The sequence below is a fragment of the Salvelinus fontinalis genome, chromosome 38 (genome assembly GCF_029448725.1).
Source record: "Salvelinus fontinalis isolate EN_2023a chromosome 38, ASM2944872v1, whole genome shotgun sequence".
Classification (NCBI taxonomy): domain Eukaryota; kingdom Metazoa; phylum Chordata; class Actinopteri; order Salmoniformes; family Salmonidae; genus Salvelinus; species Salvelinus fontinalis.
The window spans coordinates 34,865,819-34,887,998 of record NC_074702.1 but is presented as its reverse complement, the minus strand read 5'-3'; the positions used below and the strand labels follow the sequence as shown (position 1 = coordinate 34,887,998).

Below are 22,180 nucleotides of genomic sequence, written 5' to 3'. Positions count from 1 at the left end.
CCTCAGCACACTCCAGACAATGTGTGTGTTTACGTGTGTATGTGTAACGGATGTGAAATGGCTAGCTAGTTAGCGGGTATTCGCTAATAGCGTTTCAATCGGTTACGTCACTTGCTCTGAGACTTGAAGTAGGGTTTCCCCTTGCTCGGCTTTTGTGGAGCGATGGGTAACGATGCTTCGTGGGCGACCGTTGTTGATGTGTGCAGAGGGTCCCTGGTTCACACCCGTGTCGGGGCGAGGGGACGGTCTAAAGTTATACTGTTACATATGTGATGGTCTGGGACTGAGTCTGGGACTGATCATCACTCTCAGGCTATGATTGGGTGTGCCAGGGAGAATGTGAGGTTGAGTTGTGAATGTTTATACATGTGAGTGTGCCTCCTGACTGGCACTTACTGCCTTTTCTCTTAGCGCCCCCTGTACAACTGTGTTTGTGTATGGGGGGAACTGTAGATTAACCTCACATTGATCAGAATATGGCTTAAATGCAACAACACAATTACCCCCCCCCCCCCCTCTTACAGTCAAGCAGGCAACTGATGATTGAGTGGTCATGTTTCATGATTTGGAAGTGTGAATAATAACTATTAGATACATTATTTCATTGTGATGTATCCACGATCAATGAATATTGTTTGGTTGAAAGACTCCTGCTCTGGGCCAGGACTGAGGGATAGCATTTCACCAGTGTCGATGTGTCATCGTGTGCGGAGTGCATACTATGTGATGAGGTCGCCAGAATGAATGAGGAAGTGAAACAAAAAAAATAAGGTTGTCACACAAATCAGCTACAATCTGGTCATGTTAGCATGTTCTAAATATCAAAACCCAGTTGGGGCCTAAAATTGATATTAGCTCAGAATTTTACAGGGAAAATTTAGCCAGAACGAGACTACTAATGCACCCTCACACTAATTCGCTACCCACCCCCTCTCGGTCTGTCTCTCTTTCCTAACGGCAGCAGCGCTAGCAGAAACACTCCTCTTGTGAGTGTGGGGGATGGGCAGTGAACACAGCTTTCTCAGCCACCAACATTGAACTACGCTGGCTTGCCAACCCTGACCTTGCCCTGAGGGGAATCCCACTCATATCAATAGTTACTCAGAGTCAAATGTAAAACACATTTTTATTAACATTTTAGATCTTGTACTTTGAGTGTATCACAATTTCTTGACTGTCGCATGTTGAATTGTTCAAAAACAGTCGATAGAATGGAACAAAGCAACGATTAATGTTTTGAGAATCGTTGCATTTAAAACCAAAACACCACTTTATGAATGCAACCACTCTTGTGCCCTTATGCAATGTGAAAATGAACGAATCCACTCCGTGTTCCCACCTAGCTCAAATCCGTACTTTACTTCTGTCTGTACGGCTTAGTAAAATGGCTGTATCTCGCGGAGCCTCGTGCTGGTTCGCTCCGTTCCTTGCCTCTATCCTCGCTCACTAATAGAACCCCCGGAATATATGTCTGTTTATGCATCCTTGAGGTTTATTATTACGTGTCCAATTATTTTCACATCGGAATCAGGAGACAAAACCGGATTCGGTCCGGTGAAAGGGGTGGGAATGAGTCGGGACAAGGATAAATGGTTATAAACAATTATTTATATTCAATGCTAGCGTTTGATTGTGACTGACTCGCCGAGAGAGGGGGGTATTATGGCCGCTCAGGTCGCCAGCGCCGCCACTCTCAACACAAGTCCGCCTTCCGAACTAAAGAAACCGGATCGAGACCCAAATGAGGATTCTATACTGGGGGAAAAGCAGCAGGAAAACAAGCAGCCGGGATTAGAGCGCGGATCTCCGGGCCGGGGGGATCTGCAGGACGGGGCCGATGTTGGAAATGCAGGGGGAGGAGGGGAACCTGAGATGAAGAACGGGAACGGGAACCCTTCCAGGACTAATAATAATCAGAATGATTCCATCGGATCCGAGGGGAATAACCATCCCGGGATGGTACACCACCATGGGTCCGGTTTTCCTCCACCTTCTTATGGATATAGTCAACACTACGGCCGGGCCCCTTTTCATCAACATGGCGGACAACAAAGCCCTGGCATGGCAGCTGCTGCAGGTCCAGCCGTGCCGTCGAGTAATATGATGGACCCATATCAACCCAATTCGCACGACCATGGCTTTTCTAATCACCAGTTTAACAATTACAATCCATTCCCGAACAGAACTCCCCATTCTGGCCAAGGATACGGCATGAACCCCTCACGTAATACCCAGGCTCCGGCAGCTGGGGGACAGCCAGCTAACGTTAAGCAGCAACCAGCAGGAGGACCCACAGCAATGGCTGCATCTTACAACAACCAGAGATATAATATGGGGAATCCACAGCCAACGTCTACCCCAACTCTCAACCAGCTACTAACTTCTCCAAGCTCCACGCGTATATATCCAAATTACCCATCTAGCGAATATAGTAATCAGGAAGGCGCTAGTAAGGGACCAACAGACACGGGCAGTAGCGGTCAGTATGGAGGGGGGAATCCGGGTTGGCAACAAAGGACCCATCATCCGCCGCCTATGAGCCCTGGAAGTACAGGGCAACCCCTAGGTAGAAGCCAGGTAAAGGCCAATGTTCCACCGAATCTTTATTGCTGTACATTTGGTGTAATCTTATGTATGTAGTTCATAAACGTAGCAGGCCAGCCATTGTTGCTTGCCAGTTTGCTTGCGAAGACACTCTAAAATGGCTGCCTCTCGTTTTTCCAACACCACCTCATTAAACAGTATTTATTTAGTTGGTATGAAATGTATCACTTGCAGGCAACTGTTCTTCGGTAATCCTCCTTATGAAATCAAACTTCGAACGTTCAGAAAATGGAGGCCCGAATCTCGAAAGAGGTGAAAAAGCTCTAAAGGCCTATATTCATTACTCTGACTTGTTTCTCGGCAGGGCGGTATACAACGTAATTAAACAGTTATTCCATAATATGGGTATTTCTTATAGTTTGTATTGGTAACGTCAGTCGTTTCGGAGTACAATTTAATGCTTATGAATAGACTATACATTTTTATGTCGGCAAGTCTGTTTTGATCATTATGGAAATTGTGAAGGAAATGCACAACACTTGCAAGCCCAGACCACTGATGTTGCCTAGACTCAAGTGTTCGTGTGTGTTTGAAAGTGATTTGAGGTGGACTGCACAAGTAACTAAATGACGTAAAATGCTACATTTTAATCAACACACACTGGCCTATGTATTTATGAAACGGTGTCATTTGGCGCCTCTGTTGCCAGGAACTGCTTCCCCCACCACATTCTGCTTGTAAACATTGGCCTAGTGATTTGTGTGACTGACTGCAGATTGCTTTTCTCTGGGATTTGAATTGTGGAGGTAAAAATCCTGCTGTCAAACCCAGTTGACAGTTGGTCTTGGTTTGACATGCTAGCTGAGATCTGATTGGCTCCTCACCCTTCGCTCTTGGCCATTTATAATTGAATATGCTGTAAAGCAACAACAGTTTCTGATAAGTGCACACCACAAATCCATGATTGCTCATACTACACACATTTTTGGCAATTTCTCTAAATTACTACTTTGCAATCATCTGTTTCCCACACTTATGACATGCCGGTTTGCACACTTCCACATGCATTCTATAGTAAGGAGAGATGGTCAGAGTGTGGCCCATTGACCAAGTATTTCACGTTAACCTTTGTCAATCCAGTTTGATATTGTGATCCACTGTTTATTTTTTTTTATACATGGTATAGCCTAACCCATACCTGTTGAATTTCTATATTCATTAACAACCGCAACCGCGACCAACATGGCAAATAGAAGAGTTTGCGGAACTCGGTAGCCTACATGTATAAGTACGGAACCGTATTGCACCAACCTATAAAGAAAGGCAGATGAAAATGGCCATAGTGCGTGCTTAACAATGAGGGTAAAGATACTATCTCCTCTCATTTTGGGTCAAAGTAAAATGACAAGATAAATCACCCAAGTTAATAATTTATTATACTGTCATTTTAAATCGTTTTTGTATCTGCACCATGCATTTATAAGCTACAAATCTTAAACTAAGCAAATGTTCTTAGTGGTTGAGATGTGTACAGTCGATGCCAGATGAGCAATCCATCACAAACAATTCATATCACAAAAATGTAAACATTTATCATGATAACAATTTGAAGGACCATGAGACCATGTGGGTGTGATATGAAATTGAAAGAAAAACATTGCTAAATTAACATTATTTGACAAGTTCAGGTTGCACCGACTCTATTTTGACAGGGGTTTTTCACATTTGGAAGCAACTGAATTTGACCCATGTAGGCCAGGGTTTCCCAAACTCGGTCCTGGGGCACCCCTGTGTGCACATTTTAGCCCTTGCACTACACAGCTGATTTCAATTAATCAGCTTGATGGTGAGTTGGTTATTTGAATCAGCTGTGTAGTGTTTGGGCAAAAACCAAAACGTCCATCCAGGGGGGGCCCTAGGACCAAGTTTGGGAAACCCTTATGTGGGCTACAACAAGAACTTTCTGCAGTACCTGAGAACACAATCTGGAGCAATCATATTTGGGTGTGACCACTGTAAATATCATGGAAAGCTGAAATCTGCTCTGACGACCTATCTACCCATGAATATCACCCAGAACTAACCAACTGTCATGAAATGTATGTACATACTTCGAGACTACAGTGTGGCCAATCTGATGTATGCTCAGCTGTCTTTGCTTACATGCCATAGCTCACTAGCATATTAAAGCAGTAATACTCATGCACCTTTACTTTTCCCTAAAAAACTTCTACCTGACAATGTTTTGGTCATCAATAGGATCTTTGTTAGGTTGGTGATGGTAATGCATGCCAATGTTAATGTGTTAGGGAGACATCATCCGCTATGTCCCATTTGATGGGTTCATCTATCAATGACATACAGATGTATTCCTGAGGCAAGGTTAGGTCTACATCCTGTGGCATTGCTGTGTGTTGACCCTGCATAGCGAGGTGAACATGAGCCGTGTGTGTGTGTGAGACATGAGTAGCTGCTGTATCTCATGTGCCACTCTGTCTCTCTGTGTGTGACTAAGAATTCCTTCTAACCCCCCTTGGCCAATCACAGAGACAGTCCAGCCGCCTCTCCCCCACCTAGGGAGTCTCCACTCTGTCTTATGCAGATTAGCCATGTGCTGCTTTTATTTATTTCAATTAATTATCTGGAAGCTGGGAAATGTTAAAGGCTTTTTGCCCTCCATTTCTAAAGGCCTTTGTTTAGCAGTGACGTGCCAGAGCTGTCTCAAGTCTCAGAGCAGTGTGCATTGACAAGGGTACAGATAAAGAAACAAAGCCCATAAGAATCCACTGTGGTAAATGAATGCTTATGTTTTCATTAGCTTGTCCATTTGTTGTTATTAACGTTATCAACATGGAATATTTCGACGACCCTTGTTTAGGTTGTTTTGAGTTGAGCAAGATAAACTGATAGACCTAAGGGTTAGTGATTTACATAGAGTGAAATTATAATGTTGAGATGGTGGCCTAGAGATTTAAGAACTTTCTCCACTGAGAGGATACTTTACTCATAGTTAGTTGTGTTTACATCATAACACAGTATATTGAGTAGGCTACTTCTCCTTCCATTTCTGATGTCATTCATTCAGAGCCAGAATTGCCCCCCCCCCCCAGAAGGGAAACCGGCTTGCAAGCCAAACAGGACCACAGCTGGGATGTGTTTAAGATTGGGCAGACTGCCCTCCATTTGAGATGAGATATATATATATATTTATTTATAGCTCTGACTTCCGTAAATATGGCACAAAAAAGGTTAAAGTCAGGTTAATGACCGTGGGAAATGTGAAGGAAAAAACGTTCCCTTTGCTCTAGTAATGCTCTCACGTGTTCTATGGACTTCCCCTTTGTCATGTTTTTAGTTTTTGTGCCTATCTGGATGGGAAAATGCATACCTATAGCTCTTGCTGTGTTGGGAAGCTTGAAATGTGTGAGTTGGCTTGCATGTGAGACCCCTGCTAGATAATTTAAGTGCCTATAATCTATAGTATAGTCATCTGCCTGTATCCAAGTCTTTTGTGATCTATGGTACATCCGGTCAACTGCACTTCTCAGTATTTTTTTAAATAGTGTTCATGTTATGAAGTGTTGTTCATGTATTGCATCTTTGTTTCTGCTCCACAGCCCCCAGGTGCAATGGATCCGATGGCTAAAATGAGAGGCCAGACGTACGGAGGGGGCAGTCCATACTCCCAACAACCTGGACAGGGGCCACCCCCAGGAGCCCAGCAGGGTCACGCATACCCGGGCCAAGGCTACGGTCCCCTTGGCTCCCAGAGATACCCGGTGGTCATGCAGGGCCGCACCCCTGGGGCTATGGGGGGCATGCAGTACGGGCAGCAGGTCAGTGGTGTCATAAAGCTGAATTATTCCTATATTCTCTCACACCGGAATCAGCCCTCCTCTTCACACACTACTATATGGATTGCTTGTCATATGCCTAACCATTTTCTTGTTTTCTAACTTTCGTCTGTATTTGTGTATAGATGTCGTCTTATGGGCAGCAGGGACCAGGAGGCTATGGGCCTCAGGGCCAAGGGCCCTACTACGGCCAACAGGGCCAGGCTTTACACCCAGGCCAGCAGCAAGGGCCCTACCCACAGGCACCTCTGGGACAGCAGGGTGGTCAGACACCCTACCCTCAGCAGTCCCACCCTCCCCAGACGTCAGCCTCACATGCCCAGGGTGGGCCGCCCTATCCGCAGCCCCACATGCCCCCCCAGTCCCAGGGCCCGCAGCCAGGTCCATCCCAAGGGCCCCCGCAGTCTCAGCCGCCCTACTCCCAGGGCCCAGCCCAGGCTCAGGCCCAGTCTGGTCAGCCTCCTTACCCCCAGCAGCAGGGGCCTCCCAGCCAGCCTCCACAGCAGGCTAGCTCCCAGGTCCCAGCAGGGTCGCAGCCCCAGCTTAGCTATCCACCCACGCAGGGCCCACAGCAGCCCCCCACACAGCAACCCCAGACACCCTCTCAACCCCCTCAGCAACCACCAGGTCACAGCCAGCATCCACAGGGCCAGCCTGCATCCTACTCCCAGAATCCTCCACAACAGCAACAGCAGTCACAGCAGTCACCTTACCAACGCTTCCCTCCTCCACCACAGCAGGTACAACTAAGTTTGGTGTGTATGTGTGCGCGCAATTGATGTTTTATGATTGAGGTACCTTTGATATCGTCATTGAACGTTCAGTACCGGTTGCCATACTTGCTCACCAGATGGAATGTATTGTCACTGTGTATTCTCATGTGCGCATATATGTGTATGCTCTTCAATACTGATTGTCTCGTTCTCTCCCCCAGGAGATATCCCAGGACTCGTTCAGTTCCCAGTCTAGCGCCCCTCCCTCCAACCAGCCCAAAAGTGTCTCGGAGGACGTCAGCATGCAAGGCCAGCCGTCCAGCCTACCGGTGAGTCCTCACCCAACCTGTGCAAAGGTATACTATACATCTATAAATCATTATTACATTGTTCTAAAATCATAATGCATTGAAAAACGTTTGCATGATTCCGTGTGACCCATTTTAGACTTAACATAGTAAAACCGTTTGGTGTGCTGTTGTGGTTAATTAATGCTACCCCTGTTTATTGTGTATATCATTTGAGTGTGTGTGTCTGTAGATGTCATTGGGTATGCGTAGCGTGTTTTGTGGACTTGCTGAAATGTTGTCTGGGAGATGAATATTAGTAAATTTGAGCAGAGCTCCGGCCTGGATAACACGAGAGCAAAAGTGACGGCGCACACGCCTAGCTTCTGTGTGAGAGCGTGTATCAGATTCACATGGCAGGGTTACGGCGAGCTGAGTTGGCACACGTCCACCGTAACCATGACAACCCCCTGCTCTAATATGCCCTCTTTTCCTCGACAAGATCAATAACAACAACTGTGTGTGTGTCACATGTCTCCAAACCTAATAGAAAGTGTGCTGTCATGCTTTCTAAAACTGAGGAGATTAAATTGTGCTTGCGTCCTGAATGTGCTTCTGTTGTGCTAGTAGACAGAGCTACAGGAAATGCATGGAGTCGTTATCAAGACGTCTCACTGCTAACTGTACAGTCAGCTAATAGCTGTCGTGTCGATTCCATCAGGCCGGCGTATTTCCACAGCATCTCCTCACCATAGTCCCCGCTGTCTCCTGTCTTGTGTGTCTGCAGGATCTCTCAGGCTCCATCGATGACCTGCCCACGGGCACGGATGGCGCTCTGAGTCCTGGCGTGAGCACTTCAGGTGTGTCAAGCAGCCAGGGCGAGCAGAGCAACCTGGCCCAGTCGCCCTTCTCGCCCCACACCTCTCCCCACCTGCCAGGCATCCGAGGGCCCTCACCGTCACCCGCCGGCTCCCCCGCCAGTGCCACCACCTCCCGCACGGGGCCCCTCTCACCCGCCACAATGCCAGGTGAACACACGTACACAAGAGTGCGCACACATACATGGGTTTTTCTGACATGTACTAGGACACATGCCATTTGTTATACATATACGCGATGACAACAATATTAATATAGATTGAAACAATGGAACTACTGCAGCAAAGCACCTTTTAGAACCGTATGATGCTTGGCTGCAGTAGCTCCACTGTTTCAATCTATGGGAATTTTGTTGGATTAACAATATTTAAGGGACACTTAGGTTAACTAAGTAGTGACATTAGTGGCCTTGTTCCTACTTAGACTTGTTATTTACATACTGAGACAACCCTTCTGTTGTTTAGGGACCCAGATGCCCCCTAGACCATCGAGTGTACAGTCTGATGGGAGTCTGCACCCCGCCATGAGCCAGTCTCCGATGGCCCAGGAGAGAGGTGAGTTCACCCTGACTGAGAATCCCCTCACACACTACCCCGCTCTGCAGGGACCACTGACAGTGTGCTGTTTTAAAGAAACTTTGGTTGCACTTTATTTTATGGTACCACTGGTATTTACCTGGTACTTATTTAAACCTTTTGTGGTAACAATGGGTACTTTCTGGTACTTCAAATAATATTACATGTAATTGCCATTTTACCATGTACTTTCTAAGTAAATACTGTCTCATTTCTGTACCAAAGCCCTCTGATGTGTTTTATGAGAGATTTCCAGTGTTGGAGGATTAACATTTTTTTCACGCTCTCTTCTCTGACCCTGCCAGGGTTCATACAGAGAAACCCCCAGATGCCCCCATACGGTTCACCACAGTCTGCCTCTCCCCTGTCACCCCGACAGTCCTCTGGAGGACAGATGCACCCTGGGATGGGACCTTATCAGCAGCAGAACAACTCCATGGTGGGCTATGGACCTCAGGGTGGGCAGTATGGCCCACAAGGTGAGTTCTGTGGGTTACACTGTGCAACAAAGGAGAGGGGCTGGTGGCAATTAGTTAAAGGATCCTTTGGTTTAGTTTTGCTTCAATAGAAGTGAGTTCTATTCTATGTTAAAATTTCAAAATTTGGTACACTTGAAAAAGAACAACTCAGTTGATATACCAAATAGACTTTTAATCATTTTGATCTTTAACATGTTGGTTATCCTCTGACTGCCAATGTATAAATGCATCCCACTTCATTATCTCACCATCCTTTGAAGTTGCTTCTTTTTTGTTCCCCCAGCCAAATCCATGGAATATGTATTTTTGCCTCATAGGAATTCCATCCTATCGGCTCATCCCTCCCTCTTTGAGCCTAGTGCAGCTATTTTTAGCCATGGAGAACAGTCAGCTGACATAGCAGAGCCCCCCCCCCCCCTGTCAGTAGAGCTGCCACTGTGATGGCAGGCTCATTAGCTCAGTGTGCACAGCTCCACTGCCAGCTCAGTATAGTGCCTTGCACAACTTCAACAGACATTAGCAGTCAAGTACACCTTTCACAATAGAACCCCAAGTTGATTAAATATTTAGTTTGTTGTTTTGCGCTTATAACTAGTCTTCTCAATGTCACCTGAGCAGTGTATTTATTTTTTTACACATTTTTTACACACTGTTTTTGTTAATTTTATTACAGGTTACCCCCGACAACCTGGATACAACAACATGCCCAATGCCAACTACCCTGGCCCTGGCATGGGCAACCCCATGAACCCTGGCCCTGGCATGGGCAACCCCATAAACCCCATGTCTGGGCAAGGGGGGCTGCCGTACGCAGGCATCCCCCCTGGTAGAATGCCTGCGGGCCAGATGGGAGTGCGTCCCTATGGCCCTAACATGGGGCCCAACATGCCACCCAATATGGGTAACATGCCACCTCAGGTGGGCTCAGGGATGTGCCCTCCCCCCGGTCTCAACCGGAAGGCCCAGGAGGCTGCAGCTGTAGTCATGCAACACGCTGCTACCAACTCCATACACAGCAGGTACACTATACTCTTTTCTAACCCATATTACACATGTACGGTGCATTTGGAAAGTATTCAGACCCCTTGACTTCTTCCACATTTTGTTACGTTACAGCCTTACATGCTGACCAGACCAGTTGTTGATTTTGTCCACCCACACTAGACGTGATCAGCAGGTTGAAAATCTAAACAAACTGAACCAACAATATTAATTTGGAGACAGGTCCAAAGCATTAATCATTTAAAGCAATTTAGCTAGCTACCTTGCTCTTGCTTGCTAATTTGTCCTGGGATATAAACATTGGGTTGTTATTTTACCTGAAAGACACAAGGTCCTCTACTCCGACAATTAATCCACAGATAAAACCGTAAACCAAATAATATTTTTCTAGTAATCTCCTTCAGGCTTCTTCTTTGGACTTTATATGGCGGATGGCAATCAACTTTAAGGTGCATTACCACTACCGACTGGAGTGTGGACCTCGGTTCATCTTTCAATCACCCACGTGGGTATATGCTCCTACAAACCAATGAGGAGATGGGAGAGGCAGGGCGTCAAGCGTCACAAATAGAACTAAGTTCTATTTTAGCGTCTGGCTACGCGTACGCTCGTTGATGCGCAATGGCGTGGATGCAATGATTGAATAACATATATATGTACATTTATTATGCGACGCAGGCAGTGTGGTCAGCATGTTATTCTAAAATGGGTTAAATTGTTTTTTTTCCCTTCATCAATCGACACACAATACCCCATAATGACAAAGCAAAAACTGTTTTTTTTTATAGAAATGTTAGCAAATTTATTACAAGAACTGAAATATCACATTTACATAAGTATTCAGACTTTTTACTTAGTACTTTGTTGAAGCACCTTTGGCAGCGTTTACAGCCTTGAGTCTTCTTGGGTATGACGCTACAAGCTTGGCACACCCGTATTTGGGGAGTTTCTCCATTCTTCTCTGAAGATCCTCTCAAGCTCTGTCAGGTTGGATGGGGAGCGTCGCTGCACAGCTATTTTCAGGTTTCACCAGAGATGTTCGATCGGGTTCAAGTCCGGGCTCTGGCTGAGCCACTCAAGGACATTCAGAGACTTGTCCCGAAGCCACGCCTGCTTTGTCTTGGCTGTGTGCTTAAGGTCGTTGTCCTGTTGGAAGGTGAACCTTTGTCTGAGGTCCTGAGTGCTCTGGAGAACGTTTTCATTAAGGATCTATCTGTACTTTGCTCCGTTTATCTTTCCCTCGATCCTGACTAGCCTCCCAGTCCCTGCCGCTGAAAAACGTCCCCACAGCATGATTCTTCCACCACCATGCTTCACCGTAGTGATGATGCAAGGTTTCCTCCAGACGTGACGCTTGGCATTCAGGCCAAAGAGTTCAATCTTGGTTTCATCAGACCAGAGAATCTTGTTTCTCATGGACTGAGAGCCTTTTGGCAAACTCCAAGAGGGCTCTCGTGCCTTTTACTGAGAAGTGTCTTCTGTCTGGCCACTGTACCATAAAGGCCTGATTGGTGGAGTGCTGCAGAGATGGTTGTCCTTCTGGAACTCTCAAGCCCTATCAGTGACCATTGGGTTCTTGGTCACCTCCCTGACCAAGGCCATTCTCCCCCGATTGTTCAGTTTGACCGGGCTGCAAGCTCTAGGAATAGTCTTGGTGGTTCCAAACTTTAATTTAAGAATTATGGAAGCCACTGTTCTTGGGGACCTTCAATGCTGCAGACTTTTTTTGGTACCCTTCACCAGATCTGTGCCTCGACACAATCCTGTCTCAGAGCTCTACCGACAATTCCTTCGACCTCATGCCTTGGTTTTTGCTTTGACATGCACTGTCAACTGTGGGACCTTATATAGACAGGTGTGTGCCTCCAGTCAATATTTTTTTTAATCATTGTTAATGTGTTGCGTATGCCTTATCTGGTCCTAACTAGTAGATTTTCCTCTACGTTGAAGGTCCAGTGAAGGCAGTGAGAGGAGTGATTAGAGCAACAGGAAATGAACAAAGGAGAGAGCAGATGAGATGAGGACAGACTTACTGAGAGGTAGACAGGCAAAGGCAGACGAGATGATCATCCGGCCGCTGTCACTACGAGGAATACCTGGCTCTCACATTACATCCAAACATGAAATGCATTGGAGAATTCAGATGCAGGTTCAGCATATTTTCCCTCTCTTTAGTCTTCACAGGTGTACAAAGTCACTAGACCTTTTCATATCAAGAACTCAAACAATTCCCCCTTGCAATGGCACTCATAACTCACTCTTTCTTATTTAGTGATATTGTTGCATAACTGATTGATTGTTTTTCAGCATAAGAGTTTAATTTCTCAGCAGGAGAGGAATACTTTTCACTCTGATATCATGCTACATGCTAAAAGTGTGGTTGTCCCTCATTGTTCAGGATGCCTGGCTACCCCAACATGTCCCCTGGCATGATGGGCTCTGGCGCCCCCTATGGCCCTCCCATGAACAACATGCCTGGCATGATGAACGCGCAGGGCGGCCCGCCTTTCCCTATGGGGCCCAACATGGCCAATAACTCCAGTGGTGAGTACTGTAGTCCAATACTGTTGCTCCATGGTGCCCCAGGTATTTCTGATATGGCAGGATGACTTTGGTTGGGACGGTGGTCAGTGGCATAGGTTTGCATTGGGGTGGCTAGTAAGTAAGGCGTGACGCAATTTGTCTGCAGTGTTTTCACAATAGACCTTTTTTTAATCTGAAAGTTCTAGTATAGACGGATAGTGCGGTAGCTAAGTAAAACAAATATAGTTTTAGTGCAGTGGTTGTTAATCTAAGTCACACTTGAGGAAAGGTTTTGCATTGGTTTCACCAGAGCACTTCCTATCCTGTTTCAAGATAACGTTGGTCAATGAACAATGGCTGCGGTATGAATAAGTTCTATAGGGGAAACTTTGTTGTTAGTCTGTATTCCTCTGAAATTAGAATACAAAAAAATGTCAACTGCCTCTGTTCGTTCAGCAGTTGTTTGTTATATGTCCTGATCCCGAGAATTGTTGTTCAAAAGCCGTTGAACAGTGCTCAACCCCACAATGTACCCTTGTACCTAGGTTTGGCCCCCAGTCCAGAGTTTTGTATGGATGGGAAACTGAATCAGGGCCAGAAGATGAACAACAAAGTGGACGGAACACCGAAAGCAGAACCGACTAAATCCAAGGTGATAAGATAATGGCTTTGTCTGTCCACTTGGGACAATTTTGTTTAAGGGCTTGTGTGTACGTTAAAAGAAACTACGTTATAAACCATATTGTTTGTAAACTGTTAACACACGTGTTACGATCATACTTTTGACATTATTCCATGGTTATTACAGTTGCCAATGAGCTAGCTACTAAAGGGAAATAAGACCAAGGGGTTTATAACCCAACCCTTTCCCTCATGACGGCTCTCTTGACGTCCTGTGTTCTCTTGACGCCTTACAGAAGTCGAGCTCTTCCACGACAACCAACGAGAAGATCACGCGTCTGTATGAGCTGGGCCCCGAGCTCGAGAGGAAGATGTGGGTGGACCGCTACCTGGGCTTTATCGAGGAGAAAGCCATGGGCATGACCAATCTGCCTGCTGTGGGCCGCAAGCCCCTAGACCTCTTCAGACTCTACGTCTCGGTCAAGGAGATTGGAGGCTTCGCACAGGTCAGTGTAGGTTTGTGCTGTACTATGCATGCATATACTGTAGTGTGTTTGATCTATGTGTTTCCCTATTGAGGCGCCCTCTTGGCCAGGTTTCCCTTATAAAAGAGGTCTTCTGACCTCAATGGGAATTCCTGGATAAATATTGGTTCAATAAATAAGTTTAACACATGCACAATCACACCATGCACAATCTCTTGGTTATTATTTGCTCATCCCCTTCTCTCTGGTCCCTGTTCTAATGCCCCTGTCTTCATGCTCTATGTCCAGGTGAACAAGAACAAGAAGTGGCGGGAGCTGTCCACCAACCTGAACGTTGGCACGTCGAGCAGCGCTGCCAGCTCCCTGAAGAAGCAGTACATCCAGTGTTTGTACGCTTTTGAGTGCAAGATCGAACGCGGGGAGGACCCCCCTCCTGAGATCATCACTGACAACAAGAAGGCCAACCAGGCCAAGGTCCAGCCACCCTCCCCAGGTCAGTGCCAGACGGTTATCCACACTATGCTGGGTCGTAATTACTAGGCATCAAACGAAAGAAAGCGGACTGAAACTGGTTGGTACTACCTGGTCTTGTCCAATATGAAAAGCTCATTTTCGTTGCAAAACTTTACAATTTTTTGCCTTTGTTGATTTGAACAGGGAGTCCCATTGAGACCAAGATCTCTCACAAGGGAGACCTGCATACGCATAATTTACAAAATACAATATAGAAATCTATATTTTTGTAAAAAAATAACAATCACATTCATCAGCAAAGAGGTCCCCAATCAACATTTTGAACTGCCTGAGAGGCACCAGAACATCCAGTTGTAGGGAACTCTGTTCCATACATGGGGTGCAAAGAAAATAAAAGCAGATTTACCTAACTCTGAGGAGACTGAAGAGATTTCCAGAGTTAGACATCCCTGAGACCCGGTATGGTAACTCATACTTATTATTCGTTATTAACGAAGTTAGTTACGGCGGGAGTTTTTGTTCGAGAACTTTATAAATAAAAAGAAAGCACTGAATCGACCTACTTGAATTCGAAGAGGGCCAGCTTACTTTCTGGTAGAGAATGAACCTGATGCCATAATAAAATGAAGTGCGCTATGTTAAATGCATCTAACGGCTTTAATGAATTGGCAGCTGTATACATATAGATAATGTCGCCACAGTCTAGTATCGGTAGAAATGTCAATTGAATGACCTGTATATTTAAGCAATAAGGCCTGAGAAGGTGTGGTATATGGCCAATATACCACGGTCAAGAGCTATTTTTAGGCACGACGCAACGTGTAGCCTTAGTATTTTGGCCATATCCCACAAAACCCCCAAGGTGCCTTATTGATATTATAAACTGGTTACCAATGTTATTAGACCAGTAAATAGTAATCATTTTCATACCTGTGGTATATGGTCTGATATACCACGGCTTTCAGACAATCAGCATTCAGGGCTCAAACCACCCGATGAAAGTCAACTCTCTCTAACTGAAATGCCCCTCTTTTGTTCCGGTAGCCGGGTCAGGTTCTCTCCAGGGCCCTCAGACCCCCCAGTCCACAAGCAGCTCCATGGCCGAGGGCAGCGACCTCAAGCCCCCCACACCCGCCTCCACCCCACACCCCACCCAGATGCCACCCGGGGCCAGGTGAGTTGCAGCGCTTCAATCTCATCCTCTTTGAGTTATCAAATGCATTCAGGAGATTTAAATTCTTCAATTGGAATTTTTATTTACTTATTGAATTTAAATGGAACTCACCCCAACTTTGCTATCCGCTTTGATAAACCCCTATTTACTCCCTAAACGTCCCTCTATCTTTTAGGAGCAATGTGGCGCTGCAGGACCCATTTGCTGACGGTAGTGACCCTGCTTTCCCCAGAAGGAACTCCATGACCCCTAACTCTGGCTACCAGTCTGGCATGAGTACCCCAGAGATGCCAGGTCGCATGGGTCCAGGGCCCTACGAGGGTCCAGGGCCTAACAAAGACCCCTTTGGTGCCATGCGGAAAGGTGGGTAGAAGAGGCTACAAGAAAGATCCCTAGAAACTGATGGTGCTGGGAAGTTGGGTCCCTTGCTGACGGAGTGTGTATTTCTTTCCAGTTGGGGAGCAGTTCTTGCCTGCCAGTCAGGGTCCTAACAGTGGGATGGCTGAGCAGCAACAGTTTACTCGTGGGCCTCCTCCAGGTGCTATGGGGAACATGTCGATGGCTCAGAGACAACAGTACGGACCAGGACCTTACGGACAAGGCTACGAAAGGAGGTAAGACCCTACACACGCTTAGATCGTAGAAATGTAATTACTATAAAGGACATCCACATTCAAGTCAATATGTCTATGATGGGGGACTGGAGGCCATATTGAGTATAATTCTATTTCTATACAGCCACCATCTTTGACTGCGAAGAAGGCTGCTCATTTCCTTTTTTTATGGAAATGATTCGTACTAAGTGTGGTCAACCAACCTTGTCCTGTATGGTGTTGTTTACCAGGCCAGAGCAGGGGATGGGCCCAGAGGGCAGCATGGGACCTGGTGCACCGCAGCCAAACCTGATGCCCGTCAACTCCGACACGGGGATGTATTCGCCAAACCGCTACCCACCACAGCAGCAGCCACGGTAAGTACACCACCCAGCACCACTCTCTCTCAGGAGTGGTCTGGCACAAACTTGTGCAGACAGACACCATGTACTGACTGTCTCAGCATTTATAGTCTTGCAATATTGTAAAGATTGGGTTGTTTTTCAGAGGGTTTATTGGCACACTAGCAGTGTACTGTAGCAATATTAGGTACATAGGCACTCGGCTTATTTGGAATGTCATGCTGATGTATTGTGGTTGTTTACAGGAATGATTCCTATGGTAATCAATATCCTGGCCATGGTACTCCCCCTGGTGGTTCCTATCCCAATCAACAGCCAGGAATGTACCCACAGCAACAACAGGTGATGGCTCTAACCCACTGTGTAAGCACTGGAAATCAAACTGTAATGTGGTAACCACGAGCCATCTGTTATTACCCCAAAAAGTAGCACTTACTGTATAGATGAGTAACAGCCATCAACATTCATCTGATGAAACTAACTAAGCATATTTGCTCTATACAGAACTACAAGCGTCCCGTGGAAGGGGGCTACCCACCAGCGAAGCGTCACGAGGGGGAAATGTACAGTGCGCCCTTCAGTGCAGGTCTGCAGCAGCAGCAACAACCGCAGCAGCAGCCAGGGGTGGCCTCTGCACCCCCTGCTGGCCAGCCAGAGATGTACCAACCCCAGTACAGCAGCGGCTCCTTCACCGGCACTGACCGCCGCCTACCTGGTCCCCAGGGCCAGTTCCCCTTCCCCTTCAACAGAGAGCGCATGCAGGCTGCCACGGGGCCCAACGCCCAGCCCTCCATGCCCCCTCAGATGATGCAGCCAAGCCCTGATGGACCCCCGGGTGGCGTGTGGCAGGGCCGCGGGGAGATGAACTATCCCGGCAACTACCCCAACCGGCAGGGTGGCCCCCCAGGGGGCCCAGCCCAGGGACCTGGCCACCCCGGCATGAACCGCGGTTCAGAGGAAATGTCATCAGAGCAGCGCATGAACCACGAGGGCCAATGGGGGCCAGGTCAGATGGGCCCTCGGCAGCCCCCCTACGGCCCTGGAGGGACGGGCCCGCCCATGACCCGCACCCTACAGTCCAACTACCAATCTGCTCAGGCCATGCAGAACCACATTCCACAGGTGTCCAGTCCCTCCCCCATGCCCCGCGGGGGCCCCATGGAGAGCCGGACGTCGCCCAGTAAATCTCCCTACATACACAGTGGCATCAAGATGCAAAAGGCAGGGCCCCCGGTTCCTGCCTCTCACATAGTGCCCCAGTCTGTGCAGTCCCCTCTGATCCGTAGAGACATGCCCTTTCCCCCAGGCTCAGTGGAGGCCACCCACCCCATCCTAAAACCACGCCGATGCCTCACAACGAAAGATATCGGTATGGCTATCACATTCCAAAACTCCACCAACAATCAATGTTATTATACATGCGTTATATAGTATTTAGGGATCACATTTGGACATTACAATGATAGGTTGCTTCTGCTCTCTATGAACGAGTTTGTATTGTGTGGTCCATCAGTACTGTGAAGGGTATCCGCTTGAGTTAAAATACTGTGTATCTCCATAGGGACCCCAGAGGCTTGGAGGGTGATGATGTCCCTAAAGTCTGGCCTGTTGGCTGAGAGCACGTGGGCCCTCGACACCATCAACATCCTCCTGTATGACGACAACAGCATCTCCACCTTCAACCTCAATTCGGTGAGCTAACAAGACTGGTAGCTTAGCGGGTAGAGGTTTGGGCCAGTAACCAAAAGTTCGCTAGTTCAAATCCCGAGCCAACAAGGTGAAAAATCTGATGGTGCCCGTGAGTAAGGTGCTTAAAACCTAATTTTGCCAGACCCTAGATGTGACCCCACTTTCTGAGGGTGTCTTGGGGAGAGTCTGCTATACAAAACACATTAATACACACTTGTACAAGTGTAAATAGGACAAATATAAGCACCCACTAAATTATTATTACTACACTGGCCACAATGTGGGATAGAGGTTTTAATAAAAACCCTACATGGTTAACCTATCCAATCAGAAATGTAATATTTTTTGATTTAGGGCTTTTTCTTTTGTTTTTACATTTATCCTTTCACAAATGTATTACATTTGACCTATTCCCAAACCCTTTTCCAGATTTTCTGTCATGCACATAATATCATACAATGCAAAATATTGATCTTCTCCTCAGCTGCCTGGCCTGCTGGAGCTGGTGGTGGAGTACTTCCGGCGCTGCCTCATCGAGATCTTTGGGATCTTGCGCGAGTACGAGGTGGGCGATCCCGGCCAGAGGACTCTACTGGACCCTGACGCCCTAAAAAGAGACTGGAGCTGCATGGAAGATGAGGAACCAGGGGTGGAGGAGATGAAGGTAGAAGGAGAGGATGATGAGGATGATGACAATGAGGAGGAGGAAGAAGAGGTGGTGGTGCAGTGTTCAAAACAGCCGGCCGGGACGACAATTGAGGGACAGGCTCAGGTGAAGCAAGAGGATGAGCAGGAGTCGTGCTCAGAACGGGACACTCTGAAAGAGAAGGATGCTGAAGATAAGGAGAAGAGCTTCTCTACCTTTGAGCAGCCCAGCTCTTCATCGGACCCCCCTGGCCTTGGCCCGGCTACCCCCCAGGAGAGACCCAAACAGGCTAGCAAGTTCGACAAGCTCCCCCTGAAGATGGTACGGAAGAAGGACCCGTTTCCGGCAGGCAGGGCAACCCAGAGAGGAAAAGTGCAGGAGTTTGACAGTGGGCTGCTCCACTGGAGTGCCGGCGGTGGAGACAGCACGGAACACATCCAGACCCACTTTGAGAGGAGGGAGGAATTCCTGGTCCCACGAGAACGAGTGCTGGTCGTCCCCACAGCCAAGAGGAAAAGGCCAGAACCAGAGAAGGTAGGGGACAAGGACAATGCTACCCCCACAGAGAAAGACAAGCAGAAGGGGGGGAAGGATCAGAGGCCCTCCCAGCCATCATCCACAGAGAAGGCCTCAACAACAACCGACGGTAAGGAGGGGAAGTCCGAGCACTCGGACGCTGAGACAGAGGAAATGTCACAGACGGAAGAGCCCCAGAGCCAGCAGGAGCACGACAAATCGAGCGGACCCGCTCGTCAGCAAGTCCCCCAGCGTGTGGTGGAGGACGAGCCTCACAGCAAGGACGAGGGCCCACTGGTTACACTGGCCAACTGGCAGGATGCTCTGGCCCGCCGCTGTGTCTGTGTCTCCAACATCGTGCGCAGCCTCTCCTTCGTGCCTGGCAACGACCAGGAGATGTCCAAACACCCTGGCCTCATGCTGCTGCTGGGTCGCCTAGTGCTGCTGCACCACCGCCACCCTGAGAGGAAACAGGCCCCGCTCACCTACGAGAAGGAGGAGGAGTCTGATGACTGTCTTGGCCAGAGGGATGAGTGGTGGTGGGACTGCCTGTCGCTGTTGAGGGAGAACTGCCTGGTCACTCTGGCCAACATCTCTGGCCAGCTGGACCTCTCCATCTACCCCGAGAGCATCTGCCTTCCTCTGCTGGACGGCCTCCTCCACTGGGCTGTGTGCCCCTCGGCTGAGGCCCAAGACCCCTTCCCCACGTTGGGGCCACACAGCGCAATGTCCCCCCAGAGACTGGTCTTGGAGACCCTCAGCAAGCTGAGCATCCAAGACAACAATGTGGACCTGGTCCTGGCCACGCCGCCGTTGGGTCGGTTAGAGAAGCTGTATGGGACCTTGGTGCGGCTGGTTGGGGAGAGAAAGGTGGCCGTCTGCAGGGAGATGTCGGTGGTGTTGTTGGCCAACCTGGCCCAGGGAGACAGCATGGCAGCGCGCGCCATTGCCGTGCAGAAGGGAAGCGTGGGAAACCTCCTGGGCTTCTTGGAGGACAGCCTGGCAGCCACCCAGCTACAGCAGAGTCAGAGCTCTCTGCTGCACCTGCAGGGGATGCACTTCGAGCCCACCAGTAATGACATGATGCGGCGGGCGGCCCGGGCCCTGCACGCCTTAGCCAAGGTGGAGGAGAACCACTCAGAGTTCACACTCTACGAGTCACGCCTCCTCGACCTCTCCGTATCACCTCTCATGAACTCGGTGGTGTCTCACGTCATCTGCGATATACTTTTTCTGATTGGCCAGTCATGACAGCTGTAGGGAGCTTTGGCTCCACCTCCTCTTGGTTTCGTCCCCCCCCTCACCCCCTGGTTACAACCTGGCTTGTATGTGTGTAGGGGGCAGGGAAAGTTCAAGTGACTGTTTTTAATTTATGCAAACCCTTCAGATTCCACTCTGAGCCCCCTTTCGCTGTTCTCACTCAAGGAGAAGGGACGTCACAAAGCTACAGTGGTGGATTTACAAACCAGAGACTCCACAAACTGTCACAACTTGTAACATTAATGCCAACTAGATGACAGAGTGGAGAACCTGGGTTTAGGAGTGTTCCACATGTTTGTTTGTTTTTTTTTGAGGGGGGGGGTGTATTTTTAATAAAGATAAATAGCTGAAAAACAAACTGTAACCAAAGTTGCTGTCTCGTTTACAGGAGATTTGGGGATAATGTGTGCCCTTGTGTGCCCGTCGAGCACAGTGAGTGAGTCAGACTGGTTCATGTTTGGAGGTAAAGCAGACTGAGGAACAGCCTGATCTGATGGCATAGTTGCTGTAATTGGATGCTTACCAGTCAGCCTACCACTCAGTAGGCTGTTGAGACGCCTTCGCTGGGGAGGCCTGTGCAGTAGATTGTAGGGCATTTTCTCTACCGTACTGCTCGAGTGTCAGGCATTCTGTAAAAAAGTTTCACACAGAAAAACGTTGCCAATGCAGCTCTACTAGAGTTAAAAGGTCATTTTAGTTTTCATGTTAAAAGCTAAAAAGGCTTTCCCCAAAGTACCGAGAACCTACTACAACACCCTTACCTCCTCTCTTTAGCCCTTGATTGTATGAATTGACCCTTGTAAAATAAATCACCTCTTAGGATTGGTTTTCAACTTCAGATGCAGCTTTGCTGTGGTGTATATATATGATATTGTACATTACACTTCCTTTCTGTGTCTGTTTCTGTGTCACTATTCCCACACATTTTGTTGATGAGGAATGGAAGGTGACCCATGAGTTTGGTTCCTGTCATCCAGTCCCTGCTGATAGACCCTTCTCCGGCCTCTCACTCCACGGCTCCTTAGTACGGCAGACTCAGATCAAATCTGTTATCTCCTCCTGGTACCACAAAAAAACTCTAGATGAAGAAACACACTTGACAATTCATTTCTCCAGGATTCTGCATATTTGTATTTCAAACTATGTAGCTAAAAACATGTAAATTCCTCCTTTTCCTTTTTTTGGCTCAATGAATATCAATTCAGTATGAAATCTTTATACTATATGTTCCACGTGGTAAGAATAAATGTACATTAAATCTTCATAAGATGTTTGGTTTTGTTCCGTTGGACTTGCAATGTCTTTCTCAGATGTACAATTTATTAAAAAGCAGTTTGTCTTTCACAATTTTTTTACAATCCCTGACCCTGTGAAAGTACTGGGTGTACATGTATTTTTTTTAAATTTTAGCCCAGTACTAGAACACTTGATTCAACTAATCGCCAAGCTTGATAAACTGAATCAGGTTATTATGTTAGAACTGGGCTGGGATAAAATCCTGCAC

The 22,180-nt window shown here is 47.5% G+C and overlaps 1 protein-coding gene across 7 annotated transcripts; it reads left to right on the top strand.

Moving 5' to 3' along the window:
- The first annotated feature begins 528 nt into the window (after positions 1-528).
- On the top strand, positions 529-21,943 carry LOC129837520 (AT-rich interactive domain-containing protein 1A-like). 7 transcript variants are annotated; one of them, XM_055903764.1, is made up of 20 exons: positions 529-2,577; positions 6,162-6,380; positions 6,524-7,138; positions 7,333-7,440; positions 8,186-8,426; positions 8,742-8,831; positions 9,158-9,331; positions 10,005-10,350; positions 12,732-12,877; positions 13,402-13,508; positions 13,774-13,983; positions 14,251-14,455; positions 15,481-15,610; positions 15,786-15,973; positions 16,065-16,224; positions 16,455-16,580; positions 16,811-16,928; positions 17,070-17,934; positions 18,127-18,257; positions 18,739-21,943. In XM_055903764.1, the coding sequence occupies exons 1-20, from the start codon at positions 1,663-1,665 to the stop codon at positions 20,665-20,667; spliced, it is 7,023 nt and encodes a 2,340-aa protein (XP_055759739.1). In that variant the 5' UTR covers positions 529-1,662; the 3' UTR covers positions 20,668-21,943. The 7 variants fall into 7 exon arrangements, with proteins under 7 accessions (XP_055759739.1, XP_055759738.1, XP_055759735.1 ...); XM_055903763.1 differs by having other exon boundaries at positions 13,774-13,989; XM_055903760.1 differs by having other exon boundaries at positions 7,333-7,467.
- Positions 21,944-22,180: the final 237 nt, after the last annotated feature.

Excerpts from the sequence above, each read along its gene's own strand:
- LOC129837520 (XM_055903759.1), top strand. The coding sequence starts at position 1,663 with ATGGCCGCTCAGGTCGCCAGCGCCGCCACTCTCAACACAAGTCCGCCT. Across the intron at positions 7,468-8,185 it reads CTCACCCAACCTGTGCAAAG|GATCTCTCAGGCTCCATCGA; the intron begins GTATACTATACA and ends GTGTGTCTGCAG. Across the intron at positions 12,878-13,401 it reads CATGGCCAATAACTCCAGTG|GTTTGGCCCCCAGTCCAGAG; the intron begins GTGAGTACTGTA and ends CCTTGTACCTAG.